The sequence below is a fragment of the Echeneis naucrates genome, chromosome 10 (genome assembly GCF_900963305.1).
Source record: "Echeneis naucrates chromosome 10, fEcheNa1.1, whole genome shotgun sequence".
NCBI classification, from domain to species: domain Eukaryota; kingdom Metazoa; phylum Chordata; class Actinopteri; order Carangiformes; family Echeneidae; genus Echeneis; species Echeneis naucrates.
This window is the reverse complement of record NC_042520.1, coordinates 8,748,831-8,768,000: the sequence shown is the minus strand read 5'-3', so window position 1 is coordinate 8,768,000 and position 19,170 is coordinate 8,748,831. Positions and strand designations below refer to the sequence as shown.

Below are 19,170 nucleotides of genomic sequence, written 5' to 3'. Positions count from 1 at the left end.
AGCAGATCATTACTATAATAGTGAATTGATATGGTTAATGAATATATCAGGTTTAAATCAGGACTCCTTCTGATGTAAAGTAGCTCACCAGGATTGGGTTTTTGGATATTTGTGAGTCTGTGACCTGGTCCATGATCAGTTTTTCTTGGGGTTAAGAAATGGTTGAGGTATTGCTCTCTTTTAAAAGACACAACAACACCATGAAAACAAAATATCTCAGTGCAGAAAGAAATATTCAGTAATATTTCAAATGATGACAAACTAATGTTACATGTCTGTTTTCATGAGCAACAGGCTACAAGTGCTGACTGAGAACGTGATGAGTGAGGGAGCCCAAGTTGTGGATGAAACTCAGCCTTTACACCTGAGAGGCTGTTAGTGAGTACACAAATTCAACACTTCAATAAAAGTACAGATACGCCTTGTCAAATATTACTCCAATACAAGTAAAAGTAGCTTTGTCAAAAATATTACTAAAGTAAAAGTACACAAATATTTGCTTGAAAATTTAAGTAAACGTGTAAAAATAATACCTAAGGGAATACAGGAAAAGAAAGTAGCTTTATTGTTAATATACAATACACTGATGTGATTCTGCTACAGACATGTTTATAGCTCAAAAATACCTTCAGTGAAAGAGGCCCTACAAGAACCGGTCTGTGGGGGGATCCGGTCCGGTCCAGAGGTCTCCAGCTCCGGTCCTGGAGGGATCCGGTCCGGTCCAGAGGTCTCCAGCTCCGGTCCTGAAGGGATCCGGTTCCAGTCTCTCCTCTGTGCAAAACATATTTTATATGTGGAGGTCTGTGGGGGTCTGTGGGGGTCCGGTCTCTGCTGGCTCTGCTGTGTGTTACCTCGTGTTGCTGTCTCTGTTATTCACCTTGATTAACAGACTGTCCTGTGTGCTGCATGTCTAGTTCCTCCTCTGCCTCATTTTATGATTGTACTTCTTGTCATACATTCAGGATGACGGCAAAAATGGAGGTGAGAATTAGTGAGTTAGAGTCGCGGCTCCGCACTTTAGCTAGCTCAGCTTATGCTAATGTAGCTAGCTACAAAGCTAAGTCTCGTCGACGCTGGTAACCATGGTAACTAGCACACAGAAGAGGAGAGGCGGAGTAGTTGAACACATGGACCGGCTTTATTCAAACGTCACACTGACTATAAAGCTTACAGCGGCTACAGCTGGAGTTACTTCTCACACCGTTCACCGGAGAGAGAGACAAACAACATAACACAACATGGCTACGTGCTGACTACGTGTATTTTTCCCAGAATAAGCCTATGTGGAAAATGTTGTGTAACGTTTGAGTTATATAAGCTTCTTACTTGTTTTCTTCCTAATCCCCCCCCCCAAAAAAAAACAAATGGTTTGGCCACCGAGCCTTCGCTAAACCCCGCCCCCTTTGGTTACTGTTGCTATGCCAGCCTGTTTTCTGTCTGAAGTTCGGTAGGAAAATGTCCAGTGTGTCAACCGATTCGGTTCCCCCCAAGTTCCTGTTCCCCTTTACGCTGATTTACTGCTGAGTCCTGCATACTTAAGGAAGAAACACAAATAGAAACACAGCTGGGTGTACGGAAAGCGCAATGGAACAAGCCAATGTGTAGGTTACTGGTATGGTATTTATTATATAACAAAATCAATTGAGAATGCATTTGTTCGGCCATTCTTCGTCAATCTTTGTGTAAATGGATACCAGCTAGCCTAGCTGTGTGAGAGTAGCCTACGTTAAGTAAACCTCACTGCCGGATCACTTACACTAGTTAGTCTTCAAAATGGACTGCTAGCTAACTGGTTAGCATGCTCGACTGACGACTGATGACATTATTTTTGACGTATAATGTTACTATTGCTTACCGTTCATTTGGAAAACGGGCGGAGCGCCTGCGAATGACATATTTCTGCTCCTCGGAAACACCCACCGGATAGTGTCCGTATTTTTCATAATTCACGAACTGTTGAAAACAAGTTTGTCCATTTTACCATAAAGAACATACACTCACATGACAAACGCTCATTGCCCTTTGGGAAACTGGGTTATGTCCTGGGTTAGTTCCAAGTAAGTGCATGATTTATACGGAAGTCAATGATGCATTCACTGAACAGTTACAATATTTTTTCCCGAAAGCCTACACATTTTCTGTTATCTCTTGCATAACATGCCCATAAAATAGGCTATAGGTCTACATAATTGTCATTGATCGATCAACCAGTTAAACTGTAGCATATACACAAGGAAAATTCAGCAACAAAGCATGGTATTTAAAAATTATAAACAAGTCAACAGGCGTGGACTCGGAGCTAAGAAGAAGAGGTCACATGGGGTGCTGGAGCCAATCGCAGCTCACGCTGGGTGGCACGTCATCACGGTTAAGTCAGGTGACGTAAATGTGGAGTGGTGAAGTAGCGCAAATGTGTGCTGCAACTCGACCAGCGCTGTGGCGCAGCGGTAAGGCTGCCGCCCCGCACCTAGGTGGGAAGGGTTCGATTCCAGGCTAGGAAGTGAATGTACTATGTACTATGTAATATGTAATGTAACCCCGGGGTTAAGTGATGATAATGTTAATATGTATACATGTAATGTATAAATGTGATGTAATGGTATGATTTACTGTAACCTGTAACCTGTAATGTAATGTTGTAATGTATATGTATGTAAAGGTCCATTCCCGCTGGGCACCTGAACGTGTCTACGGAGTTAATTGGTTACGAGTAATGGACTGGGCTAATGCAGATGCGCCCCCCCAGGACCTAGGCCGAACCAGACCAGACGGGTGACGGCACCCCTCCAGGAACGGACCGAGACCCGACCGGAGACCGCAGACTAGACCAGTAATAGAGCAAAGAAATCACCCACTGAGATGATTCTAACTTGTTTTCTTCCTAATTGTAACCCCCCAACAAATGTTTTGACCACCTTCACGAAGCCCCGCCCCCTTGGTTACTGTTGCTATGCTAGCCTGTTGTCTGAAGTAGGAAAATGTCCAGTCAGCTTCAGTCCGGTGATCACAAAGGAAAAGAAAGAAGAGTAAGAAAATAAAGGGTTGAGAAATTTTCTATACAAATGTTTTTTAAAAAGGCTGTGACGGTGAATTTGGGACGAGAAACGTAGAGCAAGGTAAGAAACAGGGCCGTTAGCTTGTAACGTAAGCTAACTGTCCAGCTCTAATGCTAACGTCCGTTAGCCTAGCTTGTATTAAAGCCCGACACAAAACGTTATCTTAGACAGAAACAGCTGAGTTTGGGAGCTCCATCAGAAAGGAAGAGACGGAGAGGGCTCCAGCTGCAGTCAGGTCACAGAGAAAGTGACGGGGGGCAGAGGAATTTATTTAACATGTTGGGTTTATTTCTGCACAAAGATGTTGACCGCAAATTTAGAAGAAATACTCCACCGCTTCAGACAACAACACACAAGGACCGGGACATTACTCGTTGTTAATGTTGTGTGTGTGTGTGTGTAGGCAGGCAGACAGACAGACAGACCTGTATTCTGTGATGAGGAGTTGGGCCTTGTTGTTGTCAGTGATGTCCACAGAAGACATCCAAACTCTGGCTACAAGCTAATGCGTGTTCAGGTAATAATACGGCCTCGGTGTATAATGCAGAATGAGCCGATCGTTATGGAGAAATAATCCAGGTAGGATGAGGATTATACATCATGGCCATATTCTTAACTGGAACACACAGACATGGCCACGATGTATAATCCTCACCCTACCTGGATTATTTCTCCATAACAATCGGGTCATTCTACATCATATATCTTGGTCTTATTTTGGTGGTGGGGGGTGACGAATCGGTTGACACACCGGTCAGCATCAGTCCGGTAAAGAAATTAGGATTAGAAATTTTCTAATGGTTCTAATGGTTTCTATGGTTCATATTAAACATGTATTCACAAATCATGCAAATGCTTTATCAACTTGCAAGAGAATTTCAGTGCTTCTACTTTAAAATGTCACCTTTTAATGTTACTTGATTTTTATTTGTAATCGTGTATCCTCATTCTGATATGTAAATATTATCCAACACTCCAAGTAATATTAATTTAACTGCCTTGACAGTACAACCTGACGTAAACAAGTCAAATTTACTTACTGGCTCATCTCAGGTAAATGTGCACTCCTGCGCATGCTCATCGGGTGACGTCAGAGTGTGACTTCAGAGTCAGCTGATGAACTTTTTATTTTTCTGTTGGTTCCAGTGTCGGTCCAGTTTAGCCTGCTAACGAGCTAAAGGTGCTTCCCGCGTTCGCGGAGCGCTTTGGACTTGGACTTGGATTTGGATGATTCATCCTATTTTTCGGAGGGTTGTGGACACAGACGGGTTTCTGAGCACAGGTAAACATGGCTGCAGTGTGTGACACCGAGGGGCCGCTGTCCTCCAGGGCCTTCTCCTTGTTTTTTTTGAGGTCCGGTAACGTTAGCATTGAGCACAGAATGGAGGCGCCATTTTGGCTTGTTGCTATTAGCCTGTTGGGGAACTGAAAACACGATGCATGCTTTGTTCAGATACTTCTCTGAAAACCAGTAGGAGTTGTTGGACTTTTAACACCGTGATACAGAATGTATCATTGTAATTGGTTTAAAATGTTTAAGACATCACCAATGATGTCAATCGGAAGGCTAATGGCGCTAGCCGCTATGCTAACCGAGGCATAGTCTAACATTGAAGTTAGCCAAGCTAAGTTGCTACACTGCAGTAACGTTAAATGCAGTTTGTTAGTAAAACTGATGGCAGTTTTGACTGAAGTCCGTATGATTCATTTGGTTATTAAAACCTGCATGCTGATCTAAAACAGTAATGGCAATACAGGTCAGGTGTTTTAAAAGGGGAATAGATTAAAATAAGTATGTATGTTTTTAAAAGTCGAATATATTACAATTAAAAGGGGGTGTTCAAAAGATAAATACGATTAGAAAGCTGTAAAAAAACAAAATAATCAAATTGTGCCGTATAAAGGTAAATAACTTCATTTGTGTCAATTAAAATACTGACTTTGAATGGATATTTTTTGTGGTTGTTAATACAGCATTTCAAGAGTGCGATTGCTATAGATGTTGTTTAAGTATGTTTAATAGATTTCTCATAGCACGTGATTACATTGTCATATTTTAAAATTTCTAGTCAACTTTTACTATTGATCTAATACAAGACCATAGGGAATCACAGCTTCTAAATTCTACAACTCCATTCATAAATCTGTCATAGGTAAGTTACCTATAGCTCCCTGCCATCAGCCAGGTGCTGGCCTGTGTCAGGCCCCCGTCACTAAACACACACAAACACAACAAATTTTCTTGGGGGAAACCCTAAGTTTGATATTTTAATGATATATCACTACAATATTTGTAATGCATTATGTTTTTGACAGGATGTCAGCAAAGAAGCCATCAGAGACGACCATGCTTATCCTGTCTTGAAGATCTTTGTCGTCCGTGGAGATGCTGCACAGGAAGGCCACACCCCTGCCCATGTGTCGATCATCATCGAGGGAAAAGAGGTTCTTGATGATTGTAAAAGTGTGGCAAAGGCTTGCATTCTGCTTATGGGCTTTCTCTATGCAATGAACCTGACTTACCCACCAAAGTTGAAATATACATTCAAAGTGTTTCAAAAGCTCTTTCTTGAGCTTAACATCCTGAAGCTGTCTACCAAAGTCCGGGCTTTACACAACAAACTTCTGTCATGAGATGAGTGTTTCTATGCAAGTTTCTGAACCAACTGCATTGTTTAACTTGCAGTTCAGAGGAAATACTAAACCAGTTAAAGAAAAGACCTGTTCCAAATGTTGATCCCAAGCCCAGTTTGTATGGTTACAAGTTTGTATGTTCTGTTATAGTAACTGGCATATGGAAGCATTGCAGGTTGGGGTGATAGCAACATACAATTATTCGAGTTAACTTTAAAATACCTTAAAGGAAAGTGGCATGTTTCTCGCAGTTATTGCACTTTAAAGTCTTAAGCATTTCATTGGATTTTCTATGTAAATGTTCTTGTCAAGGCCCTCTGACATACAACGTATCAGAGGTCAAATGCCCCATTTGAAAGTGTTTGTGTCAGACCAGAGCACACAATAGACACCAGTCATCTAAACCTAACCCAAATGCTGGTAATCTATTGAGTGGCAGGTTAAGTTAAGCACTTCAGTGGAAGTTGTTCTTAAATTCTAACTGGCACAGTGCTGTTTTGAAATGTATCTGGTAATGCCAGCCAGAGTCCATATGTTGGAATACTGTTGGCAATGACCTCTTGCACCAGATCCTGGCAAATAAAGGTGATGTTTAAAAGGTTATTTCATGTTTTGTGTTTCTTAATGTTAAGTAACCTTTACTTATGTGAGAGTAAGAATAAATATTACCAAGAGTTTCTTTGTGTAAATGTTACTAAAATGTTACTAAAATAAGATCTAGGTGCAGCCAATTAAAAGCTTAGAAAAAAACAAGCATTTTTACAGAAATTTGTAAGTAAATACAGTGGTAGTCTGAGTAAAATTTACTCCTGTAAACAAATTTTCTAGTGAACTTTACAAGTGTTTCATGATTAGATGTAACACTTATTGTGTGGTACTTGAGAATATCTTTGGTTAAATGTAGGAATTTCTGTGTGGAAATTGTTACGGCGTTTGTTTGTTTTTAAGTAAATCCCACTCCACATTTCTTTCAGTGTCACCAATCTCCAGCAGATGTCATTGTAGTCAGTGAAATCTGTTCCCCACCATCAACTGTAAATTACGTTTAAAAAAAAAAAGCTTATTCACACAAAGGAGAAGGCTTAGAAATGAAATTATATATCAATAAGATAAATACAATTTCAACCTCCTTAAGCGCCAATAAAACTATTGTTCGGACAAATTGTGAATTTTATATTTTATAGGTTCTCTGTATGTTTTACTTTAGCCCCCATTGTTTGCTGTATGTGGTTTTGTTAGGAAGATTAGATTTTTTTTGAAAATGTGAGTCCCGGACCTCTAAGCACTTGTTTTTTATGCAGTTTAAAGCCGAGCTGGCTGCTGATCTCAGGTCCAGGCTGACAAAGCGCTGGATGGGTGTTTCTCTTTAACTCTGCGGGCCTGCTGCTGCTGCTGCGGAGGGCGGGACGGAGCACAATGAGCACATTTCGGACAGTGAACTGACAGTGTGCACACACTTCAGCCCGACTGAATCCGGGGATGGCCCGCAGAGCTGGGAGCCGACCATAAGCCCCGTCTGATCCTGACCTCGGGTAAACCCGCAGACACTCAGGCGGACTTTGGAGATCTTCCGCAGAGCGGTCACTGTGGCGCACCGTGAAGGAGGAATGAGCTGCCGGTCAGCTGATCGCACAGACTGACTGAAGCTGCGGTCATTTTAAGGGGACTGATCGGGTGCTGGTGCAAAGATGATGTCATTGATAGACCTGGACGACGATCAGCGATGGGTGCCCACTCATGTCAATGTCACGGTGCTGCGCGCCAGAGGACTGCGGACCAAGGGCAAGCACGGAAGCCGCTACCTTTACACCATCATCCAGGTGGGGAAGGAGAAGTACACCACCGGGCTGGTGGAGAAGGCGGAGGTGCCCGAGTGGAACGAGGAGTGCTGCTTCGAGCTGCTCCCCGGGATCCTGGAGGACGGCGGGCGGAGCGCCTACCCCCCGGGGAGCGGGGACCTGATCCTCACGGTCATGCACCGAGTCCTCATCGGGCTGGACGTGTTCCTCGGCCAAACCATCATTCCTCTTGATAAAATATTTCAAGACGGAATGTGTCCCAGAGATGAGTAGGTTGTGTTTGGATTTTTCACGTAACACGAGATAGAATGATTTGTCATGCTTTGTGTCTGGCCAAGAAAAGGGCTACATACATTTACTCCATACCTGTAAAAGACCGGCCCAAAATTAAAAACTAGATTCAGTGCTTTGAGCATAGTTTCATTCACCTACTTTTTTTTCCTCATGCAGCTGATTCCACGTTGACAATCTCCGCTTTGCAAACTGTAATTATCAACCATATGCTGCATGTTCAACCCAAAATACAGCAGCAGCACAGTTGACAGATTAGTCTCAGTGACCTCTTCCCACAACAGAGCAGGCACAGACGTGCTCTTGTTTTGGATCACCAATGCTCCAACCCTAAATGCTTCAAAAGCTCATTCATTTCTATTCCTCCTGACTGATATCCTCAAAAGTCCCCACAGTGCACTGCAAATCAACAAGATGACGTGTATTTAATACTGGAAACTGTATCTCACAAAGGGTCCATCTTTATGCAGAATTCCCCATTTCGCATTTCACGTAGATAGCTTGGGTAATTCAGCTGTGTGGGTTTATGCAACATGCATTTTAGTATCTATTGATAGATAATTCAAGAGCTTTTTGGATAATGTGTCTGTTTTTATTGGTATACAGCTCAGAATGAACTAGTAAAGGGTTCTCTGAGCCACTGGCGACAGTCATGGAAAAAATGTTGGTCGTGCAAATCCAAAATGCCTCAAAAATCTTTCAATAAATGCACTTATTAATGTACTGTGTCTGTTACTATTAACTATGACTGGAATCTGGAGTTTAGTCTTGATGTGTGGTATAGATGTTGAAGTTAATGGTAGACTGGCCCCTGAGTGACAGAAGATAAGAAATATCAGGTCAAGGTAGGAAGAGGAGAAATTACAAATGGAGCCAAAAACCGTCCAAATCCATTCATCTCTGCTTCTGCCATAGTGGCTTGAAGTATAAGAGCCCACATTTATTTTAACCTGTATGATGTTTGGAGTAAATTAATTTAGCTATTGCAGCAATAATGTCGTATTCTGAAAAGTTACTACCTGTTGACAATGAGGCTCAATGAAACAATGCCATGAAGGTCTCTTGCAGGTCAGCAAACTCCACCTTCCACTGAATTGCAAACTACGACAGTAATTTTTTTTTGTTTACAGTTGTGCATTTTGAAATCATGGCCCTGATTATCATCTAATTTGCCTGATTTTGAAGACCCCTTTGGAGACATAGCTGATATAACAGTACTCGTCAGCGAAATGTGAAACATTTCCCCCAAAAGCAGTGAAGAGCAGAGTAGAGTAAAGCAATACATCACATCTGGGTTTAATTGTAGCTCCTCCGCCCTCTCTCTCTCTCTGTATGCTCGCTGAAACTCACACTGGATTCCTGCTGTTAGTTTTGGCTCTGTTACATGTTCTCTGGGCCACTCAAAAGACGTAGGAGGCAGAATTTCATTGGCCAACTCCTCATATTGCTCGTGTCTTATCCAGCTCACACACACCAGGTGTAGGTGGGCGGACTTTCAGGAATTTGGTTTGTGATTTCCTGTGAACTAGTTTGTTTTTACAGATTTTTCAAAGTACAGTCCCTCTAAAAAAAAAAAAAAACCTTTCCAGATTATGTAATATGTGGGAAGCATTGCCAAGAGAAAATCAATGTTTTTGTTGTGACATGTTTTGTTTTCCAGTAAATGACCAGAAAATGCATGCATCCATGCAGTGAAAGTGGTTTTCTCTTTTTTTCTTCCTTCAGGTGGTTCAAACTCAACTCGAAGGCAGGCAGGAAGGAGAAGGAACGTGGTCAACTCCAGGTGACAGTCCAGTTCACCCGCAACAACATGACAGCCAGTATGTTCGACCTCACTATGAAGGACAAACCTCGCTCTGCTTTTGGCAAACTCAAAGATCGAGTCACTGGAAGGAAGAGGGGGGACGTGGAGTCTTCATCAGCCATCGTGCCCGGTCGCTATGCTGCCCTTTCTGGATCTCTGGGGCAGCCGTTTGGAGAGGAGGGCGGACCAATGGTGGAGTCACGAGAAGTGGAGGTCGCAGAGGAAAAAAGGAGCAAAGTCAAAGACTTCTTCAAGGGGAAGCTCCGAAAGTCGTCAGACACCAGGTCGTGCTCATCGCTGGCTTCAGAGAGCAGTGTGTCTTCTGTGGCCAGTGATAACCCAGGACCACCACCCAGTCTGGATCTGCTGTCAGACCCTCCCAGCTCCCCCATCTACACTAGTAAAGTGAGAGTGGACAGTCACTATGGAGAGACAGGTTTAGCTAAAAAAGGTGAGTGCTGAAATCATTTACACGTTATCAAATAAAGACTGGTGACTGGAATAGCCTAATAATAACTCCTGATTATAATTTTCTCAGTGTTGTATAGCAGAAGTGGGTCTAATCAAGACCACCTTCAATTTAATGAAATAAAGTATAGGGACTCATTTCTACACAAAGAATATCTGGTAAAACAACTACCTTATGAACAACACTATATTCCCATTGTGGCCAAGTTATATATTGATAGGGACACTGTACAAAACAAATGAGCGTCAGCTCCCACTGCTGGACAAACTGTTATGGTAAATTATTATGTACATATGTGGGCAAACATTTGCTTTCTCTATCCACCTATCAGCTTTTTAACAATAAATAAATACTTAAATTATCTGCTCTACATTTTCAGATGAATCCACTTATTTGCTTGAATCCTGAACTTATATTTTGCAATGTCAGTTTGTCTGTGCTAAGCTAGAAAGGAAAGTATTAGCGATAGTAATCTGTTAGTAGTGCACTACTTTAAAAAATGTTTTCTCTAGCTCTGCACTGATATTTTTATATTAACACTAGATCAAATGACCCAAAGTCAAATCAAAGAATCTTGGCTTATTTATTTTTTCCTATTATTATAGCCCAGTTGTTGTTTTTTCCCAACAGTGCTCACCAGCCAGCACACTACAAAGGTTCTCACACACAAGCGAGCCTTCAGCGATGAAGCTAGCAAGATTACTACAGCCTTTCCTCGATCAAATCTTGCAATGGAGTCTCTGAAGGGTCAGACCATGACTCAGTCCAAGTCCTCCTTGTGTATAAATGGAAGCCATGTCTATGATTCTGAGCCGTCGACCCCAAAGAGCTCAGGAGCTCTCCCATCCAAGCTAGTCCTGCTGGAGAAATGTTCCCCGCTCTCCCGTTCCCTGCAGAACCTCACCAAGAGAAGCGAGGACAAAGGGTCCTTTTCTGAGGGCCGCCGCTGGTCCTTTGACAAGACCAAGAAAGAGGAAAAGGAAGAAGAGAAGGACAACCAAGCATCATCACCTCCGATTCAGCAAGCTCAGGTAGGCGGTCGCCCGATTCAGGCAGCGACGCCAATTGTCTCCTCTGCTGCTGAGTCACCTGAGAAAGGGAGGAAGTTACGAAAGACGTTATTCTCCGGAGGGAGGAGTGATTCTCTTCCAGCCAAGTCAGACCTGAACCAGGCTGCTTCAGCATCCGAGGGCCGGCTCAGAGGCTGGTTTGGCTCCGGTGACTCCCAGGACAAACCGAGGTGAGTCAGGGTCATTTCCAGGCTCTCCTCCAGGCTCCACTGTGTCTGACCAATCTGTCTTGTATCCATCGAGCACAAAAACCGGCACATGGGAGGTCAGGCTATTCAGTTGGGCATCCTGAGTTCAGTGTTTGCTCTCCTCTCTCCTCATTTGAAAATGGAATTGATTTAGTTCATAGCTCTTTTCCATTTTACAACCATGCTGTATCACCTCATTCTATATTTTCCACAAATAGCACCCCAGCATTTTCCATTTGCTTCACCAGTGTGTCCATATTTCTTGACAGATCTGCAACGTCACTGTGGTTTTGAAAAATGCTATCTCAAAAGGATGTGAAGAAAATCATTCCATGTTGATATGAGTTCACCCAACAGAATAACTGCCAGCACAGATGGTCTTGAATGGCTACTATGCATTACTTATTTTTTTGCTTGATTATTTTGCAAATGTGCTTTGCTTTTTTTTTATTTAATTTGTGCTAGTTTCCATAATTCTGTCATTTGGCCAATTTTATATTTACTGTTGTTTGGAGTGAGGTTAGTCAATCAAAACACGGTGTTGTGGAACCAGCTAGTATTTTAGTTGTCTGTTGTGTTTGTGTAAGAATGATGTTCGCCGTCTGGTAACCTGGCACATCATTAACTAAGAGGACTATTGTGCCCTATTTTCCTCCACAGGCTGGAAGTTTCTCCTAAGGTAGAAAGCAGCTCAGACGTTCCCCATCCCCTCTCTGCACTCTCCCCTATCTCCCATCAGTGCTCATCTCCCCCTGCCTCCCCCTCCACTCATGTCTCACCTGACGATTGCAATCAATCCAATCCCTTCACCTCCTCTTCCTCTCCCCCCTCCAACACCATCTCCCCCTCCAACCCTTTCCTTCCACGTATGCAGCGCAATCCCTTCTTCGAGGAGCTCATAGCTGAAGTGTCCCCTCCTTATGTGCCTTGTTCCTCTTCTGGCTCATCCCCTTTTCACTACACCACACTGCCCTCCCAGCCCTACACACCCAGCCCCGTACATACTAATGCTACAAATATGGCCTCCATAAAGCGGGAGCGCCCCAGGCCAGTAGCTAGACAGATATCTCTCCCTGCATTATTACCCAAAGCAGCTGCACCGAACTCCAAAAACCACTCGGCCCCTCGCTCCATGTCAGAGAGTGCAGGGGAATGGGACGATTTCTTTGATGCTTTTGCCACTAGCAGGCTCAACTCACCTAAACAGAGTCTCCCTCAGAAACAGCTCAGAACCAGTCCACCTTCATCGCATCAGCATAGTTATTCCAGTTCTAAAAATGGAAACAATCATAGACAAGAGCTGCAAACATGTGAAAGGCAGCTTCCACCGTTGCCCCTGAGGAGACCTTTAAGAAGCTCAGTTAATGAGATTTACTCTGATGGCTGGCTGCACAGAGGTCAGGAGTTAGCTGTTCATAAAGAAGCCTACCTCCTCTCCCAGACTGGTGTGGCCTCACTACAACATGGAAAAGAGGGTGAATCCAAAAGAAACAGCATATCTCCAGATCCACACACCTGCAGTGAGACTTCTGACTCCCTCAGCATCCTCTCCCATCTGTACACAAATGTCACGTCTCCAGGGTTCATTTCTGAGGAGAAGCTCAAAAAGTTTAAATATGAACCTTTGGAAGATGACATTGACTGCTGGGGAGGCATGTTATTTGAGCAGGACTTGTATGGACGCATGTGTAGAGGAAACTTTGGACAACCCAAAGGGAATGGTCATCGGTTGTCATTGAACACAGAGGGAACGGCTGAGAATAAGGCCGCAATTAAGAACTTGGATCCTAAAATGCTCCTTGATAGGGAGATATCTGTCACACACCTTTTAAACATGTCTACTACGACTTCCCCTAATCCAGACGTGAAGGTGCTGGACACTATTGGCGGTCCAGAAGAGGAGGTAGTAGAGTCTAATCCAACTGAGACCGCATGTATCAACAATAATGTGTCTTTCTCACTAACTCTAGAAGACCTGAACATGAATGTGAATAATCTAGACTTTAGTTTTATTGACTCTGATGGCTCCTCTCTGTCAGAGGTAGTTGATACTCTGAAAGGCATCAGCAGTTTAGTCGTTTACCCAGAACCGACAGAAGATGGTCCGACAGCTGTTTACCACGAGGACACTACACCGGAGGACATGTTCACTTTAAAGGATACCTACATACCCGACATGAACTCTTCATTTGCAATACCTGCCTCTTCAAATAAAATGTGCAAAGTGTCTGCGGCTTGTCAAGACAATTGCCAGGACTGTCAGTGTGAGCTGAATAACATCGCACCGCACAGCGACCTCGCTGATGTCTACCCTGTCGTGACTGAGCTGTCATCAAAGAAAACATTTAATTCATCCAATCTTGAAACTAAATCCAGCGGTGATAAAACAACAGGTGAGAGTGATTCTAAAAAGAAACAAAAGGACTTCGATGATAATGGTAACCTACAAGCTGAGCTGGTCACACTTAACCAGGCAGAGTTGTACTCCACAGTGGTGAGTGCACGTTTTAGACCAAAGGGACTTTCCCATCAGAACAGCTGTCCGAACAGCCAAAGCAAAAGTGATGACAGGGAGTTTGAACAGTTGTTGTCCCTCGTTCAAAACATGTCACAAGGACCACTGTCCCATCAACTCGCTAAACCAGCGTCTTCGTCCTTACTGGCATCAGATAAACAGACGGATTCACAGGTAGAGAGCACTGATGCATCATCACAAATAGCTCCAAAAGACAAAACATCTGTCTTTACAGAAAACGATGTAACAGGAAAACCTTCTGAGATCAGTTTTGAAGACTTCCATGCAAAAGTAGCACCAAACTCCAGAACCCCTCCGAAGTCAAAGATTGGGCAATCTTTGCAAGAACCTGAATCCTCTTCTCCCTCCACCTCCTCTGCGCTCTCCCTGTCTGCTGATGTACAGGCTGAGCTCCACCCCACCCCTGTCTGTTGCCCCTCCATACATCCCTCAAGACAGGGGCCCAGTGCTGGAGACAGCACCACTGTGGTTGTGGCCCCCTACACCTCCTCCTACTGTACCACCTCCACCACTGACCAGCCCCTGGTCGATGCACGCCACTCACTTTTGCCTGAGGAGACACAGCCAGCTAACAACCTGCCCCATCAGGAGAGCAGGTGAGAATCACATCAGGTTCTGACTCATGTAGGCATTTACAAGCTGTGGTAACTCGAGATATCAACTGTTTTACGCTGTAGAGTAACTGGTGTTTCTTTTTATTTCGTGGCTGTGGTTGCTTTGTTCACTGTTGGCCTGGCTTTTTTGGTGTTGAACGCATTTGTGTGTTTTTAAGTTCTCATCCAAAGTGTTTGGATGAGAATTGCTGTCTGCTGTTTTTAGCTTTGCTTCACATTTATGTTACTCATCTCATGTTTCAGTCTCTTGTCGGCTCCTGTAATTTGTTGTTTTCTTGCACAGTGTTCCACATAAATATTGCTACTTTTGCTGCTAGTTTGACCACCTGCTAATAGAATATCTTAACAAAATAAATGAAAAAATCAGTATCACGACTAAATGTTTTGTGCTAGAACATAGATCACCAGACTCTCTTCAAGTTAAGAGTCCAAGTTAGCGGGTGATTTTAAACATAGATTAGTGGTTTCCAAGGAAAACAATCCTGTCAAAAGTGAATCTTACATACCTTTACGTACCTTTGACACAGTCAGCCAGGGGTTGGTGGAGGTTTAAATGATTCAGGGGTACCATGCTGGGAATTACAGATATTTGTTGTGTTGCAGCTGATGCCAACTGTCTAGTGGCACACCAGGCTTCAATCCAACATTTCATGACCCTTGGAGCACCCTAGATTCTGCTGTTGATTACCATATGTTTACAACAGATCCAGGGAAGAAAACTTCACATTGAGAATATTTGCTTTTATATGTTTCAAACAAAGAGCTATAAAATCACTGTTCCTGCTCCATTAAATCACCCCATTTTAGGTCCTATATAATAAATAAAACCAACATGGAAAAATATTATAATGACCTGAGCAACTCAGCTTTTCTTTCTGCTACAATCTCAAAGTTGCTTGAATTTGAATTTCAGATTTATTCTAGATTTTTCTTTGTTTCAAACCCCCACCCAACCCACCCAACCATATGATTTCAACTCTCAGTATTAAGAGTCATATTAAGAGTCATTTGCTCCAAATAGCAAATTTCTGATTGAAATTTGAGCAATATAGCTGCAGAACAGATGATGATGTGTTTTCCTCTTGTACAAATTTTTTCTTCACAGTCAGAATTTCTAGTTTGTTTATCTTTTTATGTTTACTGCGTAGAGATGACTGCTGAATGAACTGAAGTAATGCAGTAATCTCACCTGACTACATGTGACTGGTCATTGAGAAGCTGTTTTACAAACATACTGTACATCAGCGTTAGGATGCCAGCGTTGACCTTTTCACTTTGCAGACCTCATCCAGTGAAACCTTTAACTGCCAGCCACTCAGAGAAGAAAGACGGCCGTTCAGTTCTGGAGAAGCTCAAATCCACAATCCATCCCGGACGCAGCGCCCACCAGGTGGTAGCTGAAGCTGAGAAGAGTCAGGTAATGTGAATCAGAAAACAATACTAGTCCTCCATGACCCATTGTAGACACCATCCTTCACAGAAATGTTGTCAGGAATATCATGTCTAAATCTGTCATAGTGATATGAATTACTGTGAACAGTTCATCTGTATCAGAGGAAAGAAAATAAAAAAACCAACATGAAAGTGTGCAGCTGCTGCTAACAGCTCCCTGTGAGCCCGAGGCCACTTTCAACACTGGGGAGAGAAATGCTGATCCCATGACTCCTCTGTGCTGTGACATCATTTTTTGGCCCAGATAAGAGTTTTCATGTCCTAAAATTATAATTCAAGTCTTCTGGTGTAACACTTTAGACTGTTTCTGTAACAGTATGCCAGAATACGGCGAAGTGGATGGATTTTCCAGCCCTCTCCACCGTCAGTCTTACATGCCTGTGTAGAATTTCTTATCACTTTGAACTACTTCTGACAATAATCTTTTTTTTTTATTTATTTTTTATGGTCTCCTTGTTGCACATTTCTGTAATTATTGAGGTAAATTCTGATAAGCAGTTTAAACCTCTGCCAGTAACATATGCTTAATGACTACCATCTGGGAACATCACAGTTTCTCATCATTAACATTGAATGTAAACAAATTATACATTTCAGCAATGTGTGCAGGCTGCCATTGCTATTCATTATTTCACCTTGGAGGCAAGTATAATAAAACAAAACAAAACCTTATTACCATTGTTTCTTCAACATTTCCCATAACGCTGTGTGAGTATCCCTCTGAAACTGAAGAACAATGAGGTTATTAAGATGTCACACTGAATCACAAAAAGCCGTTAAGGCCATGGTCTGTGTAATGCCTCCATGGGCCTGTATTAACACCAGCACCTCAGGTGATGTGAATTAGCACTGCATGAGAATAACCGGCGTGGCGACGTCACAGTTTCCTGTGATTTGCTTAAATTTTGCCGCCTTCTAATTAAAAATGGGACAGTTTTATTTTTCAACAGAATGACGTGTTTGAATCATTCCCATCATGTTTTCATGTGAAAAATAGTTACATTGAGTTACACTATAAGATGGATACTACTCTACATGTGTATTAATATGAAACTAGCCAGGAATCAGTGAGTGCAACTTAGCATAAAGACTTGAAACTGCCAGCCTGGCTGCCTTTGAAGGAAACAAAACCTCCCCACCAACTTCTCTACAATTTAATCAATGCAAAGTGAGCTAAAGTAATTTTATATAGAGTCTGGTCTAGTCCTGCTCTATATGTAAAGTGCCTTGATGTAACTCTGTTATACTCTATAACAATAACCATAAACTAATAAATAAATCTGATTTGATTTGATTTGATTCAAAGAGTGACAAATACCTGTGAACAAAACCAGGCCAGGTGTTAAAGCTCATGGCCATCTTTCAGTTAAGATAAATATGTCCTGGCTGTAGTGGCGTATTAAATGGGCATTTATGAAAATGCAATTTATTTGTTCTGCAAGAATGTAATTGAACACAGTATTTAATGTGACATTGACGAGCCTTTGTGTGATTCATAGGAGGCGACCATAGACCACTCAGCTCAGTACCAACACCTGACCAACATGGATCTGATCTCCCTGCTGCTGCAGCAGGAGATGGACATGCAGAAGCAGCAGGCGGCCTCAGAGCAGCAGCAGGCCAAGCTGGAGAAATGTGAGTCTGAGCTGAAAAAGGTCAAGGCCCAGGTCCGGGACCTGGAGGACTACATTGACAATCTTTTACTGCGGATCATGGAGCAGACGCCCACACTGCTTCAAGTGAGAACCAGACACAAGTGACTGCAGCACGAGACTGTTCACTTTATCACGTGATGTAAAATTGTCTAGAATACAGTTTCCACAAGAGTGGGTTCAAAATAGGATTATTAGTGAAATTTGGGAGTTAGTGTTCTGGAGTAAGTTACAGTCTGACGAATACTCTCCAATTCATCCAGGTCTTCTCACTGCGAATACTGCCCTGTTGATGTAACCCAACATGCATGCTGGTTTCTATCTCAATTTGGCACAGAAATAATGGTAAAAAAAAAATCACAATGTGGAAAAATTCCAAAGCTAAAGCTAATGTCAATGATTATTTTAGCCACATTTACTGGAGTAATTTAAGGTAGTCAGCTGTTGTTAGTGTAAACTTTGAAGTTACTGCTTTCACATGTGTATAACTACAGGCAACAGAATATACTTATTCTGGAAGTGCACGATGTGCTCTTCGGGGATTTAAGTATTTTCACTGGCAAAATATGGCATTGACTCAAATAACCTTAAAAAGTTGCAAACATTTTGGCATGATTTTCACGAAGGATGAGTTAATGACATATTTTCGGGTAGAACTTAAAAAAATGCTACAAATAAAACAGCAACATGTCAAAATGTTGCTCTGCAATGTAAATAAGCTGCGAAGAGATGTTTCCTCATTTGCATTCATGTCTGTATGATATGCAAGAAACACAAAACTCATGTCTGTGCCAGAAGAGACTAAAGAAGTTCAACACTTCATTTCATTTTATTTCTCTTTCTTAAATTCTCAATTCTTGTTGCATTAAAACAACAAGAATGTTTTAAGATATTTTTATGCTTTGTCCATCCAATTTTTGTTTTGTTAAAAAGAGCAGAGTTTGAAAGTAGAAATAACAAATCACTGATGCAGTAAATAAGAGTAAGTTATTTCTATCAAATACTTTTTGTCATGATAATATATTCTCTAGTACGAGTGTAGCTACTTGCAATGCTTTACATGACCGCAGTACTGTACTGTAAAAGAAAAATAAAGTTGCACATGAATCAAAGTCTCTGATTTGTGGTTGATCAGACCTGCATATTCACAGCTTTATCCAGCAGTGTCCACTAGAGGACGCAGCTTAATGAAGTCTGAGTGTAAAACCTGCCTGATCCAGAGGACATGTCTGTTCCCATGTCACATGTTGTTATTTAGTGTGTTGACTTTTTTCTGCTCATAGTGAATTAAAACTTTGGCTTTGCATTGTTTGAACACATTCTGAAAGTACCACAAATGTAAAGACAATATTAGCCTTAAAATTTAAGTTCTAAATAATATTTTTTTTTATATATGTGATTGGAGGCAATGCATTATTCTCATTATTGCTGTTGTGAGTTTTTCTTGGTACTTTAAGGTTCCCATCCTGGAGAAAAGGTGATGATGCACATGTGGAGTCAGAGCAGTCTCTGTGACGGCAGCTTAATGAAAGACAGAGCTCCGGGTTATTTCAGGAATGTCCCAGATACTGTCTCTGTCCACAGGCCCATCTGACATCTCCCCAT

At 42.2% G+C, this 19,170-nt stretch overlaps 1 protein-coding gene across 1 annotated transcript; it reads left to right on the top strand.

Annotated features, from left to right (window-relative positions):
- Positions 1-7,170: 7,170 nt before the first annotated feature.
- Positions 7,171-18,645, top strand: rab11fip5b (RAB11 family interacting protein 5b (class I)). Its single transcript, XM_029513251.1, has 6 exons — positions 7,171-7,758; positions 9,506-10,035; positions 10,684-11,293; positions 11,972-14,443; positions 15,743-15,878; positions 17,416-18,645. The coding sequence occupies exons 1-6, from the start codon at positions 7,379-7,381 to the stop codon at positions 17,671-17,673; spliced, it is 4,386 nt and encodes a 1,461-aa protein (XP_029369111.1). The 5' UTR covers positions 7,171-7,378; the 3' UTR covers positions 17,674-18,645.
- Positions 18,646-19,170: the final 525 nt, after the last annotated feature.